Source organism: Plecotus auritus (genome assembly GCF_963455305.1).
Source record: "Plecotus auritus genome assembly, chromosome: 8".
In the NCBI taxonomy this organism is placed as follows: Eukaryota; Metazoa; Chordata; class Mammalia; order Chiroptera; family Vespertilionidae; genus Plecotus; species Plecotus auritus.
In genome coordinates this window covers 13,455,408-13,472,165 of record NC_137782.1, presented here as the reverse complement: position 1 = coordinate 13,472,165, position 16,758 = coordinate 13,455,408, and the positions used below count along the sequence as shown (strand labels likewise).

At 43.5% G+C, this 16,758-nt stretch overlaps 1 protein-coding gene across 1 annotated transcript in view; it reads right to left on the bottom strand.

The window, feature by feature from the left end:
- Nucleotides 1-5,766: 5,766 nt before the first annotated feature.
- PSTPIP2 (proline-serine-threonine phosphatase interacting protein 2) overlaps nt 5,767-16,758 on the bottom strand; it is a 67,040-nt gene continuing 56,048 nt past the window's right edge. Inside the window, exons 9-15 of the mRNA XM_080684629.1 lie at nt 16,425-16,504; nt 13,670-13,768; nt 12,814-12,910; nt 12,625-12,706; nt 10,963-10,997; nt 9,840-9,897; nt 5,767-7,330 (exon numbers count right to left, since the gene is read on the bottom strand). Coding sequence (XP_080540755.1) covers nt 9,848-9,897; nt 10,963-10,997; nt 12,625-12,706; nt 12,814-12,910; nt 13,670-13,768; nt 16,425-16,504 — 443 coding nt within the window. The 3' untranslated portion in view covers nt 5,767-7,330; nt 9,840-9,847. The remainder of the gene's footprint in view (nt 7,331-9,839; nt 9,898-10,962; nt 10,998-12,624; nt 12,707-12,813; nt 12,911-13,669; nt 13,769-16,424; nt 16,505-16,758) is intronic.

Genomic DNA, 16,758 nt, shown 5'->3' with positions numbered 1-16,758 from the left:
GGGCCTAAACGGGAAGTCAGACATCCCTCTCACAATCCAAGACTGCTGGCTCCCAACTGCTCGCCTGTCTGCCTTCCTGATTGCCCCTAACTGCTTCTGCCTGCCAGCCTGATCACCCCCTAACCAATCCCCTGCCAGCCTGATTGATGCCTAACTGCTCCCCTGCCAGCCTGTTTGCCCCTAACTGCCCTCCCCTGCAGGCCTTGTCCTGCCCAACTGCCCTCCCCTGTAGGCCTGGGTCCCCCCCAACTGCCCTCCCCTTCAGGCCTGGTCACCCCTAACTACCCTCCCCTGCAGGCCTGGTCCCCCACAACTGCTCTCCCCTGCAGGCCTGGGTCCCTCCCAACTGCCTTTCCCTGAAGGCCTGGTTGCCCCCAACTTTCCTCCTCTGCCTGCTTGGTCACCCCTAACTGCCCTCCCCTGCAGGCTTGATTGCCCCCAACTGCCCTCCCCTGCTGGCCATCTTGTGGTGGCCATCTTGTGTCCACATGGGAGCAGGATCTTTGACCACATGGGGGCAGCTATCTTGTGTGTTGGAGTGATGGTCAATCTGCATATTACTCTTTTATTAGATAGGATAGAGGCCTGGTGCACAGGTGGGGGCCAGCTGAAGGGTGTCCTGGATCAGGGTGGGGGTTCCCTTGGGGTGTGGGGCGGCCTGGGCGAGGGGGCCTGTGGTGGTTTGCAGGCCGGCCACGCCCCCTGGTGACCCAAGCGGAGGCCCTGGTATCTGGGGTTTATTTATCTTCTACAATTGAAACTTTGTAGCCTGGAGCAGAGCCAAGCCTTCTGCTTGCTCTGTGGCGGCAGCCATTTCTATTGGTATTTATGTATCTTCTATAATTGAAACTTTGTAGCCCGGAGCGGAGCCAAGCCTTCTGCTTGCTCCATGGTGGCAGCCATTTTTGGGGGTATTTATGTATCTTCTATAATTGAAACTTTGTAGCCTTAAGCGAGGCCTGGGCCGGCCAGGGTGTGCGGAAAGCTTGGCTTCCTCCATCACCGGAAGCAACCCTTGCCTCCTGCTCTTTCCAGCTCTGTGGCTGCCGCCATTTCTGTTTGGGTTTATGTATCTTCTATCATTGAAACTTTGTAGCCTTGAGTGGAGGCCTAGGGCGGCAAGGGCAGGCGGAAAGCTTGGCTTCCTCCATTGCCGGGGAAACCCAAGCCTCCCTCCTGCTCTCTGTGGCTGTAGCCATCTTGGTTGGGTTTATTTGCATATTCGCTCCTGATTGGCTGGTGGGCGTGGCTTGTGGGTGTAGCAGGGTGATGGTTAATTTGCATATTACTCTTTTATTATATAGGATAGTCACAATGTTGACTGTTGGATATTGGGTTTATTTTTTTCTTCAAATTTTTCTATAATAGTTTTATTTTATTGTTTAATGATAGTTTTAAATTATAACATTCTTTGTTTAATATATTTTTATTGATTTCAGAGAGGAAGGGAGAAGGAGAGAGAGATAGAAACATCAATGATGAGAATCATTGATTGGCTGCCTCCTGCATGACCCCTACTGGGGATCGAGCCTGCAACTGGGCATGTGCCCTCAACCCGAATCGAACCTGGGACCCTGCAGTCTGCAGGCTGATGCTCTATCCACTGAGCAAACGAGCTAAGGCTATAATATTTTTAAATGTGTCTGCAATCAGTGTAGCAGTACAGATAATAAAAAGTTAACACTCCTCACCCTAGAGTTAACCATTATTAACAGTGCAGCATACATCCTTTCACACTTTTTCTACCCATGTACAAATATCACATTCTGAAATACTCTATGCATGTATTACCTGTGACCTTTTAATTTATAAATCTTGGAGATATTTCTTTGTCAGGGAAAATAGCTCTACTTCATTTTTCCTTTAATTAATTAAATGTTCCATAACTTTATTTAAACCAACTTCTGATGGTCATTGTTATTACCAATTTTTCCACTAATGAAAACAATGCTTACAAGTGACCATACTTACATATTTTTGTGCATGTGTGCTTCTATAAGATAGATGCCTACCTACATTGCTGCTCAAAGAGACATTCTCATTTATTTTTACTTGGGGCAGTTTTATAATTGTATTCCACAATTGGCAGTTAGTTCTCATCCACATTAACTGTTTCTAGATTTTTGAAAGCGGGGACAGGTATGTAGGTGACCAACATACAGAGCTTGTTGGTGAAGCTTCATCTTTATTGTGTTCTGGGCAACCGCACCGGACATTCCTTATTCCTTTGGCCCAGACAGCTTAGGTGAGCCTGGTGTCAGTGCACACAGCTGGAGCTCCCATCTCCTTCATGGCAAACTTCCAGATCTCTTTGAGTGCCTGAGGGGCACACTTTTTGAAACCCACTCCATGGATGTGCCTGTGAAGGTTGATGGTGTATTCTCTGGTCACTATCTCGTTGATGGCAGAATGTTCCCTGTTCTCACCGCCCTTCTTTGGGGGAGTCATTATTGCCGGGGCCAAGTTGGAAAGCTCTCATTTTTAATTTTAGTAAATATCAAAATGCCCTCCAATGGGTTATATTAATTTTATTGCACTTTTCATAATTTAAAATAATTTTTAAGCTCAGAAAAACATTCCAATCAATTAAAAACAAAAACTAGACATTCATAAAAGGAGCATAATTCACATATTATATTATGGCATCCCCAAATGTAATATGACCATGATTCCTAAGTCAGCCAGTATCTGGAACAGCACTTGTCATAAGGGCTTCAGTGAAGGCTGCTGAACCAGGAAGGAGCCTTTCTTAAACTTGCTCGCAAAAATTAGATTCTAAGGATCTCTGTTGCCATCTGGTGGCAACTCCCCCTTGGTGAAACCTCTTGTGACACAATTTCCAAGAAGTCATTCATTCCAGTTAATTACTCCCTGTACATTATTCTGTATGAGGCATTATTTCATCATTCATGGTTATTAAATGCATTTTTTAAATTATTTTTCAAAATCATGTTACTTCTAAATTATTTCAGTTTCTTGAGACAATTAGCTGGCAGTGAAAGTTATTATCAAAAATATCCAACCTACATTTTTTAAAAAGACTCTTGTATAGAGGGGATCTCTTCTGTTGATCTTTTACTTCTACAGGAAGAAAAACATAAAATTGTATTTTCCCTTTCATTATTTTATTTTCTAAGAAAAAAATTTAAATGAGTCATAGAAACAGTTATTTGCACCTCCAAAACATCAGACACTGCTGGTGTCCTGCTTGTATCCTCTGAGCATTTCTGAGTATGCAGACCCAAATTCCAGCAGCTAGCCCCTTTGAGCCTCGGCGCTCTCTTTGGCCACATGTATGACAGGATGAAAGTGCCAGGGGAATAATGCACTGAACTGAAAGCAACACTCAACCAGTGGCAGATGAGAGCTGGCATATAGTTACAGGTTGAATTGTATCCCAAAATATTTATATGTTGAAATACTAACCCCCAGCACTTCAGAATGTGACTTTATTTGGAAACAAGATCTTTTCCAGGGGTAATCAAATCAAAATGAAGTCATAAGGGTGGGCTCTCATTCAGTACAGCTGGTGTCCTTATAAAAAGGGGGGATTGGGACACAGAGACACACACAGAGGGAAGACAGCCATCTACAAGGCAAGGATGCCTAGAGCAGATCCCTCCCTCCCAGCCCTCAGAAGAAGCCAGCCCTGCCGACACTTTGATTTTGGAATTCACAACTGTGAGGCAATAAATGTGTAACTTTTAAGCCACCTAATTTGTGGTACAGCAGCTTTAGCAAACTAAATAACCCAGCTCCCTCACCTGCCCGGTGGAAGAACTGAGGCATGTGTTCTGTGCTATTTCCCAGAGTCCCCAGCGGGGGGCAGCTCATTTCTCACGGTGGCAACTATTTTTTCACTTCTCTTTCCTTTTTGACTTCCCATTTTAACACTGGTGTTCGCTGGACTCAACTCCTAGATAAGCAACTTGATTTCAAGTCCCTGTCTCTTGGCCTCCTTCTGGGGTAACCCAAACTAAGACAGTTAGTATTAGAAATGAAGCTCAGATGTCAGGATCAGATACTGGAATTAGATCCATTCCCAGTAAGATGGTAACAAGGGTCTCACTGTTTATGGAAGCAGAATGGTGAGAAACTCTAATCTGAAGCATCACAATTATTATTCATCTATGGTGAATCAGGGTAGGATTCAGGGGAAGGGCATCTACCATACTAGTATAGAAGCACAAATGCACAAAAATATGTAAGTATGGCCACTTGTAAGCATTGTTTTTATTAGTGGAAAAATTGGAAATAACAATGACCATCAGAAGTTGGTTTAAATAAAGTTATGGAACATTTAATTAATTAAAGGAAAAATGAAGTAGAGCTATCTGTCCTTACAAGGAAATATCTCCAAGATTTATAAATTAAGAGATCACAGGTAATATATGCATAGACACTGACTGTTTCAGATATTTGTACGTGGGTAGAAAATGTGTGAAAGGTTAATAATGGTTAGCTCTAGGGTGAGGAGTGTTAACTTTTTATTATATATACTTCTGCACTATTTTCAGACACATTTAAGATACCAACAGTCGGCCCAACCCATGTGGCTCAGTGGTTGAGCATTGACCTATGAACTAGGAGGTCATAGTTCGATTCCCAGTCAGGGCACATGCCCAGGTTGCGGGCTGAATCCCCAGTGTGGGTCATGCAGGAAGCAGCCAATCAATGATTCTTTCTCATCATTGTTGTTTCTATCTCTCCCTCCCTCTCCCATCCTCTCTGAAATCAATAAAAATATGTTTAAAAAAATATATGCCAACCGTCGGCAGAGTAGCTCATATTTATTAAATTTAACATGTATTTGGCTTTGTTCCCTTTACACTTTATTTCTCTCTCCACTGGTTGTTTCCCTATGTTCTCTTCTAGGTCACTATTCTTTCATATTTACTAACTAGAGGCCCAGTTCATGAAATGAATGCATGGGGGGGGGGGGGGTGTCTCTCAGCCCAGCCTGTTCCCTCTCGCAGTCTGCAACCCCTCAGGGGATGTCCAACTGCCGGCTTAGGCCCAATCCCCGTGGTGATCGGGCCTAAGCCGGCAGTCGGACATCTCTCTCGCAGTCCAGGACCACTCGGGGGATGTAGCAGTGTGCCAAGTGGCAGGTGGCCAGGAAGGAACCCAAACTGGGGCCAGGCACCATGTTGCTCGCGCTCATCCTGGCCCGCTGCGCCTGCTGCCGCCACTCAGTATTACTGCCACCGAGTCGGGAAAGGCTCCTCCCGCGGCCGCTGAGCTCCCCAGCCGTGAGCCCAGCTTCTGGCTGAGCAGCGGTCCCCCTGTGGGAGCACATTGACCACCAGGGGGCAGCTCCTACATTGAGCGTCTGCCCCCTGGTGGTCGGTGCACATCATAGCGACCAGTCGTTCAGGTCATTCTGCCGTAAGGGTCGCTTAGGCTATTATATATATAGGTATGTGTCATGGTCTCAGGATGCAGTTGGAAAAAGGCTAGGAAGGGGCCTGATCTCATGGAGGTTAAGGTCTGGGAGAGAACCCAACCTTGAACAACTGATTTCAAGAGAGAATCATGTAATAACAAGAAAAATGTGGAAAGGAGGAAGGGCACGGCAGTGGGGTCCCTGAGGAAGTGGCTTTGAAGCTGGCACCTGGAGGGTTAGTAGGAAGTGGCATGGCACCAGTTTCCCGTGGCTTCCCTCAATGGCTGTTTGTCCTTCTGTAGTCTAACCAGGGCAAGTGTGGCAAAGGGCCAAATAGCACTTGGGAGAGAGATATGACCAACACAAAAATGCAAAGTAAGTCCCAAATCACCAAGAACCTTTATTTCACTTATATCAAACTGAAAGAGCAATTAAAATAAAAATACTGTCAATGCATAAAACACTTTTACATCAATCACACTTACTAAAAGAAAAGTGAAATCCCTGAGGAGTTGCCCATAATAAAGCACTTAGGATGTGCTGAGTTCGAAGGAAAATGTCCTGAGACCATTCAATTTGGGGAAGTCGGTGGCCCTTTGCAAACTTCAATTTCTCAAAAGGATATCCAACTGCTGCAAGTTTCCTGTCATGACAAGAAGCTGCCACTTTCAATAGCACCTTACATGAAAAGAGGGAAAATAATCCAGCTTCTTTCTATCAACTTGCCCATAGCTCTGGGAAAGCTACTGCACAATATTTGCCTTGTGGGAATGGAATTTTACAACATACTGAATAAGTACCAGTGCTATTTTAACTTGTCATGAACTAAAATGAACTGCTTTCTCAGTGCGTGAGTATTGTACAAAAGGAACATAATCTCCCTGTTGTTTGTGGGGGACAAAAGAAGACCAGGGTTTTTTTGTGAAAGGGTAAGGTTGATGCTTTAAAGAAGACCCAGGACTGAGGGCTGGCTTTGTAACTCTAAATTTCTCTTCAGTTAATAGTCAAAATATCACATTTCATTGATTCTAGGATGTACTTTTTTCTTTACACACTTTAGCATCTCAAATTCAAATGGGCGTGGCCAATTAACTATTTCAAATTAACTGTCAACTCTCTCCCACCCTTCTTTCTTAGTGACATATATAATAGTATATTTTATACTTGATGCTTCTTCATTCAATTAAATATGGTGCTATGTAGTTCAGGAGTCACAGAAAGCCACATAAAAATAAATCTGACATTTAAACCCTGGTAGTTTTCCCAACTGAGAAGATGCCAGCAAAAACATTTGGCGTCTTACATTTCAACATGAGCATCAGCGCCTCAGGAAGGGTTAGAAGAACGCTGATGTGGGCTGAGCTCGCACTCTAGTTCTGGTTCTGTCCAGAACCAGCTGGGACAACAGCAAGGGAATTGATTTCACACTTTTGGGTCTCAGTTCCTCATCTGTAAAATGAGAAAGTGCAATCAGAGGGCCTCTAAGTCTTCCAGCCAAAAAGGAAGGTGATTTTAAATCTTGCACCTTTGAGAGTGTGTCACTGTGGAAATGCCATAGCACGCTGCCCAAAGCCCTAGAGCTACTTGTGCAGGCTGACGCTCAGACACCTCTCCAGCCATCCCTGTTCCCCATCCTCCAAGAGTCAAGGCTCCAAATCCAGAGACTGTTCTGGCTCAAGTAAGAAACGCAATTCATCCACAACTTCAGTAACTGATTGGGAAAGGATCATTCTTGAGTTTAGGCCAGTTTGTCGACTTCTTTTAGAAACTGCAGAACTCTACTAGCTAAGTTAAACTAAATGTTTACCATGAATTTAAAATATCAAAAAATTACAGCAGGGTTCACTTCAAAGTCCTCATGATTGACATAATTTCTATGGATTTGGCTGCTTTGAGTGCCTCCTTCCGTGCCAGAGAAGCACCAGCCAGAAAAAGCTCTGTTTTCTGAAAGAAAATAACAAAGAAATGTCATTTGAATTAACCATTCACCTCAGCACCCTGCTCCTACCTTGAGATTTTACTCAGCATGAATAAAGGAAAACACATGGCAAAAAATGGGTATTCCAAATGAAAAATGAGATGTGATAATAGCACCCATCAGTTTATGGTAAACTAGAAGCCCAGTCACGACATTTGTGCACTGTAGGGGGAGGGATGCCCTCGGGGGATTTCCGACTGACGGTTTAGGCCTAAGTCACAGTCGGACATCCTTAGCGCTGCCACAGATGTGGGCTCCCACCACCACTGCTGCACTCGCCAGCCATCAGCCTAGCTTGTGGCTGAGCGGCGCTTCCCTGTGGGAGCACATTGACCACCAGGGGACAGCTCCTGCATTGAGCATCTGCCCCCTGGTGACCAGTGCACATCATAGCAACCAGTCGTTCTGCCGTTTGGTCAATTTGCATATTACCCTTTTATTATATAGGATAATACATGTATTTATATTTTTGATACACATATTTTTTAATTCAAAAGTTATCATCTGTCTTGGGGATGTAAAGTACAGCATAGAGAATATAGTCAAGCCAAAACCGGTTTGGCTCAGTGGATAGAGCGTCAGCCTGCGGACTGAAAGGTCCCAGGTTCGATTCCGGTCAAGGGCATGTAACTTGGTTGCGGGCACATCCCCAGTAGGAGGTGTGCAAGAGGCAGCTGATCGATGTTTCTCTCTCATCGATGTTTCTGACTATCTATCCCTCTTCCTTCCTCTCTGTAAAAAATCAATAAAATATATATTTTTTTAAAAATCTGATTTGGTCTGGATGCCAAAAGTCATATTTGGGAAAGGCCAAATCTTTAAAAAAAAAAAAAAAAGAGAGAATATAGTCAACAATATTGTAATAACTATGTACAGTGTCAGGTGGGTACTTGAAATATCAGGGAGAACACTATGTAAAGTATATGACTGTCCAACCACTATGCTGTACACAAAACCAGGAAGGGGGCAGAGAGATTGTTCCATTTCCATTATGACTTCCTGCATCCTACCTGCCTCTCCTATTATTCCCAGGAACACACCAAGATCAGAAATATGCAAGAGAAATAGAAGGAAGAGTATTTGAAGCTGTCGATGTTAATTGTATATTTTGGGGATGAGCAATAAATCTGTGTTGGCCAAATAAAAATAAATAAATAAAAGGACAAAACATGTAAGAGGGTCAAATCTTTTTCTAATTTGTTTTTATTGATTTTAGAGAAAGAGGAAGGGAGAGGGAGAAAAGAGGGAAGGATGGAGGGAGAAACATCCATTGGCTGCCTCTTGTACTGGGGATCAAGCCCACAATCAGAGCATGTGCCCTGACTGGGAATCGAACTGGTGACTTTTTGGTGCACGGGATGACGCTCAACCAACTGCGCCACACTGGCCAGGGCAAGAAAATCAATTCTTTGAAACGGTTTTTAGTTGAAGAAGTAATAAATCTTCATTGCAGACCAATTAAAACACATGGTCAAACAAAGAGAAAAACTATTACCTGTTTGGAAACATATCCTTTCAGACCTTTTCTTTGCTCATATATATGCATATATATCGTCATACCCCAAGATATGCCTGACTGGGTTAAAAAAATTATACTTTATGAGACATTCCATTTAATATTGCTATTTTGGCTTCGAAGGCATTATGAAACATTTGTGAAGACCGACAGTGACTTGGGGCATGTTGCAAGCACTTGAATGCCAAAGAATATGAATCATCTTTGCAGTGACGGTTGACTTATTGTCCTGTTCTAGGAATCCTTATGGTTTGCTGGTTCAAAACAGTAGTAATCTGGTGCAGGGTGACCCTATGATGCCCTTATGTGTTTGGTGAGTGTACTAATATTTGCCTTATTTCTATTGACTTCTTTTTACTTGACTTTTCCCCTTTGGGGAATGAAAAGGTGAAGATTACGTGTGTTTTGCTTGTGAGCATTGCTTTTAATGTAGGTGAGTAATAGCCACAAAAGAGCATAATGAGAGCAAGTTAAAGGGTTGTAGAATAATGAATGAAGGGAAACTACCCTCATTCAAATAGGTATGGAGTAGTCTCCAGTCCCCTTTCAGTGGTGGATCCAAAAAAGTCACCCTGCAGGAACACCACACCCACCAGCATGCCTGTCGCAAGAACTTGCTTGTGTGCAGTGGTGTTACAAAGAAGCATCAGCCCTGGCCAGTTTGGCTCAGCAGGACATGGGATCAGCCCAGGAACCAAAAGGTCATGGGGTCAATTCCCAGCCAAAGGCATGTACCAAAGGCATGGCCTAAAGGCAGGTGTGGGAGGCAAACCAATCAATGTTTCTCTCTCTCTGTCCTCCACACTTCCTCCTCTCCCTCCCTTACCCTCTCTCTAAAAAATCAATGGAAAAACGGTATCCTCTGGTGAGAATTAAAAACAAAAAAAGCATCAAAGGCTTCAAAAATACTATCACCAGTCTAAATGCACCTTGATGATGTAAAAATTAATGGCTCTTACCATTGATGTTACTGGTAGATCAAACTGTAGTCATCAACCAAAGAATAATCTGGGTCATCTGCAAAGAGCAGAACACAGAGCCACCTGAAGCCAACCTTTTTTTCATAGGATCTTAGCCCTTTCAAATCAAGGTACTTGACTCAAAGATTCTACTGCCCTTTTGTAAGAAGGCAACAAAGCCTACAAATGGTAGTCATGACTACAAACCAGAGAATATTCTGGAAATTCCTATTATTATTATTATTATTTTGCCCTTTTTCATCCATGTCTAGCTAGCTGACCCTTCAGTAAAGTCATCTTCAAATATGGACAAAAATAAGTCCCACATTATCATGTAATTATAAGACAACAAGAAATAAAATAATGTAAATCCTATGTTCTTCAAAGATATAATTTCAGCCATTACTTTTTCCCCAGTTACTAAATTTTTGCTAAGCTGTTCCATGCAGCAATAGCTGTCTCTTCCCCTCATTCCCTTGAACATAGTTAGGTATATCTTTCTTTTATTCAAATAATAGATATTTATTCTGTACCTATTATATGCCCTGTACTGTGTTAGGTATTGTGAGTGGTACAGGTAAAAGAAAAGTGCCTACCCTCAAGGATCTCCTCATTATCCAAAGAATATAACTAACAAAAAATGCTAAAATGCATGTTTCTCCCAGAAGTATGGTAACAGTCCCGGGGGAGGGGGGGTGGGGAGAGAGGACCAGTGACTAGTGAAAAATCCAATTATGGGCAATGCATAAAATATACAATATTAAGTTACATGGTTTTAGATAGCTATGCCTTCTGTAAATTATATTTCTGTATAATCCAAAGGAAACTCAGCTCTTCCATTCTCATGGTCCAAGATAAAATAATCTCTTAAGTAAGACTGCCTTCTAAGAAGTTCCTTTTGGCACTTCAGGAGCTAAATTCTCTTGGATAGCTATAAAATAGACACCAATTACCAAATTCCACTGTGTGACACATAGCATTATAGTAAGATTCTAATATAGACTCATTGTTTCAGAAATTTGATTCTAATTATTCCCTTCTTTCCCTTTATTTCACAGTTCTAGCTATTCAACCTTAAAGAAACCCTGACAAGCATTTCCAGAGGTCTTTCTTGCTGGCATACCTGGTAAACTCTTAGGAATCGGGAGAGGTCCTCTCCTGTAAGAAATGAAAACCACAGTCTTTCAGAGAAGTTGTTGTTTTCCTGGTTTTCTATATCACACAACAAGCATTTTGCGCTCTCCTCAGATCTAGCTTCTGCTTGAGAGGGGCAAGAAAAGTTCTGATGAAGCCGAAGGCCTGCAAGATGCAGACATTCTGCTATGCTGAGAAGTGAGATGCACCGTGGTCAGACGCACAGGGCCCTGCCCCCGCAACCAGACTGGCAGGAGGAACGTCTCAGCAGTGTGGGCAAGACTTCCTGATCTCGTACACTGGCATCTTCGCGTGTGAAATGGGAAGTACAAACAGCTCCTACCGCACTGTGAGGATCAGAAGAGCTAATTTCTATGAACTGTTTTGAATAATGATGATGATCATGCCATCCCCCCTCTTCCCCGCAAAAAAAAAAAAAAAAAAAAAAACCCACCCCATTATCTTTTTAAAACTGTATTGAAAATTCAACAACTTAGACTTCAGAGTGACTGTATATAAAACAAAAGTTCCTCTTCTCTCAGGATGTTTTATGTCAGGGGCAGCAAACTTTTCTGTCAAGAGCCAGATGGTAAGTGATTTAGGCTTTGCTGGCTACAGTCACTTCTCCGGCAACTCTAGTCAACTCTAGTGGGAAAGCAGCTATAGACAGAATGTAAACAAACAAGTGTGGTCACATTATAATACAACTTTTTTATATATATATTTTTAAATACATTTTTATTGATTTCAGAGAGGAAGGGAGAGGGAGATAGAGATAGAAACACCAATGATGAGAGAGAATCATAGATCGCCTGCCTCCTGCACGCCCCCCACTGGGGGTGGAGCCCGCAACCCAGGCATGTGCCCTTGACCGGAATCGAACCTGGGACCTTTCAGTCCGCAGGTCGACGCTCTATCCACTGAGCCAAACCGGCCAGGGCTATAATACAACTTTATATAGCCTTAGCCGGTATGGCTCAGGTGGTTGGATGCCATCTCATGCACCAGAGGTCACCACTTCAATTCCTGGACAGGGCACATGCCTGGATTGCGGGCTTGATCCCCAGTAGGGGCTTGGTTGCATGCAGCAGGCAGCTGATCGATGTTTGTCTCTCCCTCTCCCTTCCTCTGTCTCTAAAATCAATAAACACATATTTTATAAAAACTTTATATACTTAAGAGGGAGAGGGGGAGGTGGAAAAGGGTATAGGGGGATAAATGGTAACGGAAAAAGTAAAAGAAAAAAAACTTTATAGACAAACACAGAAATTTGAATTTCATATAATTTTTATGTCACAAGATAGTATTCTTTCAATTTTTTTCAACCATAAAATACTCACAGGCACTATCAAAACAGGCAGGTCAGATTTGACTCACAGAGGGCCAGAGTGTGCTGACTCCTACTCTCTGCAGGCTATGAGAAAGGTATAGGACTCATGCATGAATAATATCATTCACATTCGGGCATGATATCGTCCTCCCTGAGCTATGACTGGAGAAATCCACTTCACATTTGCCCTAAAATTGCTATTTCCAAAAATCTAGCAAATGCAATGGTAGCTATGTTTCCATGCTAATGTCTTAGAACACTAATGACAAAAAATGTTTATTAGAAGTATCTTTCTTCATGTGAAAGGACGCTGGTCATTACCTTGCTAAGTTCAGCCCCGTAGCCTTTCCTGATGGGGCTGCATTCTTCTGGGGGCAGTAGTAATTTTCATACATGATGGGTGCTAGAGGCATCAAGAAACAAAACATGAAGAGGCAGGCATCGTCCACCGTCAACAACATATGACAAGAGAATTGCTGAAATGAAGCCCGCCCCCGCCGCTCCATTCACCTGGGGGAGTCTGTCCAGTTTTTCGTTGATTCACAAAGTACTCAATGTCCTTCTCGATGCTGCACATCTCTAAACTCTTACGGACTTCCTCATACATCTAACAAAAAGAGATACACCGAGGAAGAGGGATTCCATAAAACTTGTGATGTGGCTTATTAAAACAGAGGCTTTGATATATGGCTGACTCATTTCCAAATTTTATTTTGGAAAGGTTTTTAAAAAAATACTGATGGGGCAAAGTAAACAGATACCAAGTCCCAAAACCAATGCAACTCAGGGACACCAAGACAATTACTTGGAGAAAAGTTCTTCCTTTCCATCCTACAGGTTTTCTTTGTGTTTAATTGTTCTAAAGTGAATGCATCGTCTGAGTGAGAGTGGCTATTTCTTAGCAAAAAAGGTTGCGATAACTTGATTCTGGCCCCTCTGAGATCCAGGTTCCTCATGAGGATTACTGTGCACAAATTAAACTTGAATAATGGCCCAGGAATGCCTTGAAGTAAATCCTAAATCCTGGAGTGACCATGAGCCGGGGCATCAGTCAGCTGCTAGTACTTGGTGTTGTCCTGGAGTGACCCTTGGGACTCACATTCATGGTGTAACATCTCTGTATTCCATAGATTAAACTGTATTTAAGATGTCCTTGCTCTGTCCTCCTGCTCTGAATTTCTTAAAGAAAAAGTCATAGCTGTAAAATAGGCCAAGAGGCAGGCAGGTTAGGTGCTTAACTGGGTCCTTCTGTCAACCCACTGTGTGGCCCTGGATAAGTCACTGAACCTCTCTGCATTTCAATTGAGAGGGGTAAACTAATAAACGTCTACAGTTCCTTCCATGCTAATGGATGCCGCTGACTTACCTCATCGCTGGTGACACACTGTTTTGACAGCTGATTCACGTGTAACCACAATGCGTTCCGAAAGAAGTTTATTCGTTCATATTCTTGAGCTTCAAACACCTACAGAAACATAACCACATGTAAATACATATGCAGAGAAAGGGGCCATTTGTCTAGATTGGCTATGACTTAAGAAACAGTGTCACCCCTCAAGTATGCAAGCTTATTGTCCATTTAGGGTATTCCCCTCACCATCAAGGAAGCTCATAAACTCTTACAGCAAGCAAAGAACGCAGATGGATTCCAATATGGTATTAACACAAACAGAATGGGGTATAATTCTGAAGGTAAGCAGTTATGATGAATCCAGACACCCTGGTTCTAACCAGCCGTGGGCAAACTACGGCCTGCGGGCCGGATCCGGCCCGTTCGGCTGTTCTATCCGGCCCGCGGAGCCGAAAGAGCAGAGGGTTCTCTTGCTCTCCCCTCCGCTCCTTTACTTTGAATTTATATTAGTTCACACAAACACTCCATCCATGCTTTTGTTCCGGCCCTCCGGTCCAGTTTAAGAACCCATTGTGGCCCTCGAGTCAAAAAGTTTGCCCACCCCTGTATCTAACCTGATTCCAGCTCACATTTCCAACTGCCTACGGGGCATCTCCACCAAGGCAGCCTGCCAGAGCCTCAGTTCAAAACTTTGCCCCTCCCCACACACACCCACCCCCTCAATGAATGAATTCAATTGGCAAGATTGGTCAGTTAGTCATAATTGTTGATGCTAGATGATGAGTACATGGGGGTCCTTGCACTTGTCTTCTAAAGTTGTGGTTTTTTAAGTGATTGCCTGAACAACAGGTGTTGTTTTTTTTTATGTAAATAACAACTTTTGGAAAATCAAGCTATTCTATAAAGTGGATGCTATTCTATTCAACAATGAATGTAATATATTCATGTATTTTTAAAATATTGAATACAACATTTTACAATGTAGAATTTTAAACATATACAAGAGTAGAGAGATAGTATAATGAATTCCCATGTACCAACCACCCAGCTTTGTCAAAAATTTTGACCAACTTTGCTTCAGATTCTGTTAAAGCTCCTGTGTGCTTTTCCCAATCTCTGTCACCCTCCTCCTTCCCCAGACATAACCATTGTCCTAAATTTTATCATTTCCATGCATGTTTTTATAATATGCATTGCTTTACATGTTCTCAAACCTTATAAAAATGGCTTTCCTCCACGCTTTCCCATGAGAATGTGGAGTTAAGGAAGTAAAGCAAAAGAGAGTGTTTTAGCCCTGGCCAGTGGTTCAGTGGTTAGAGCATCAGCCCACCCACCAAAGGGTCTTGAGTTTGATTCCCGGTCAAGGGCACATACCTCAGTTGCAGGTTTGATCCAGGCCCTGGTCAGGGCGAGTACAGGAGGCAACCAATCCATGTGTCCCTCTCACATCGATGTTTCTCTCTCTCTCTTTCTCCCCCCTCCTCTCTTTCACTCTCTCTAAAAACCAATGGGAAAAAATATCCTCGATGAAGATTAACAAACAAACAACAACAACAAAGAGTATTTTAGAAGAGGGAGAGTGACCCACAGTATCAGATGGTAAAGACAGGTCAACTAAGATTAGAAACTGCAAAGTTTCCTACATTTTCCTTATCACATACCAAGTGCATGTGAGGCTCTCTAAGTAATTATTTAACCATTAATTGATTCCTCTGTTTCATGCCTGTGCTAACGGAACATTAGAAGCATGGCCACTGGACCTCACACCACGGGGATCACTGGTTCCTCCAAGAGGGCAGGGGCAGGGAGCAAACCCCAGGAACAGCAGGCTGGGACAGGCAGGGGCCATGAGGATGTGGAGACAGCTCTTTCAAGAAGCCGGGCTGTAAGGAGAGGAGAAGGTAGAGATGGGAAGCAATCGCTACTAAGTTTTAAAGCCAGGAGTGAGCTGAGTTTGCGTAAGTGATAATGGAAGAAAGCCCCATAAAAGGGAGCTGTGCACAGGCAGCAGGGACAGGCAGCTGGATGGGATCCTGAGCCCAGGTGGTGGGAGCAGCCACTTCTGTGCTGTATCAGGAGAAAAGGAGGGAAGGGGTGTGTGGGGGTCAGCAGTTTTCAAGTTTGAATTGGCATCGGAATCATCAGCAGGGCTTCTTAACACAGGTTATTGGGCCCACTTCCAGAGTTTCTGAGTCAGGAGGTCTGGAGTTGGTCTAACAAGTTCCCCAGTGATGCTAATGCTACAGGTCTTGGCACCTCATTTTGAGAACCACTGGAAAGAAAATGTGTAGAGAGGGTAGCTGAAAATTGAGGAAGTTTGTGGGTCATGTCTTATTTTCTCTTGTAAACACGATGTGCTGAAAATGAAGGGGGGGCAATGGTGAAATCAGAGGAGGAAGGAGGCTAAAACGTTCTGAAGCTGCTCACCTGCTGTCTGCATTTTCCTTATCACTTACCAAGCGCACACGAAGCTCTCTAAGTAATTAATTAACCATTAATTGCTTCATCAGTTTCATGCCTGTGCTAATGGAACATAGAAGGCCTTGAACAGGGTTGGACAGAGTAGGGAAGAGAGAGAAAAATGAGGTTTAGGGGGAAACATGCCCGTTCCTTCCATCCTCCACTTAATCTTCTGATTTCCAATCTGCCCTCAAGCAATTCTATCAGAATTGGTAGATATAATAAGCGGATGGCACATTTCTACAAAATAGACTCTCCGAGTTCCGGAAGCAAGACCTGCCCCCTCCTGAGCAGCGTCCGGCTGGGCTACCTCGCAGGCCTTGATGTGCTCGCTCTGCCACTCGTCTCGGACCTTATCCAGCGTGTTGATGTGCAGCATATACGCCTTGTCTGCAAGGAAGGGGAGGGGCTTGGGTTCAGAAAAGGGCAGGGGCAGCTCGCAGACCCACCCATCAGGCTCATCCCAGATGGCAAAGGAAACTCGCAGTGAGCGCACCAGGCTGCATGAGCTCTGAACACTGGAAGGCCATAATCACACCGCTCACCCTCATCATAGCTTTGTGAAATAAGCACTGAACCAAGCAATTAGCAAGAAATGACCCAAAGGAAGGAGAAGTGAGAGTAGTGGGGGAACCTTGGTCAGG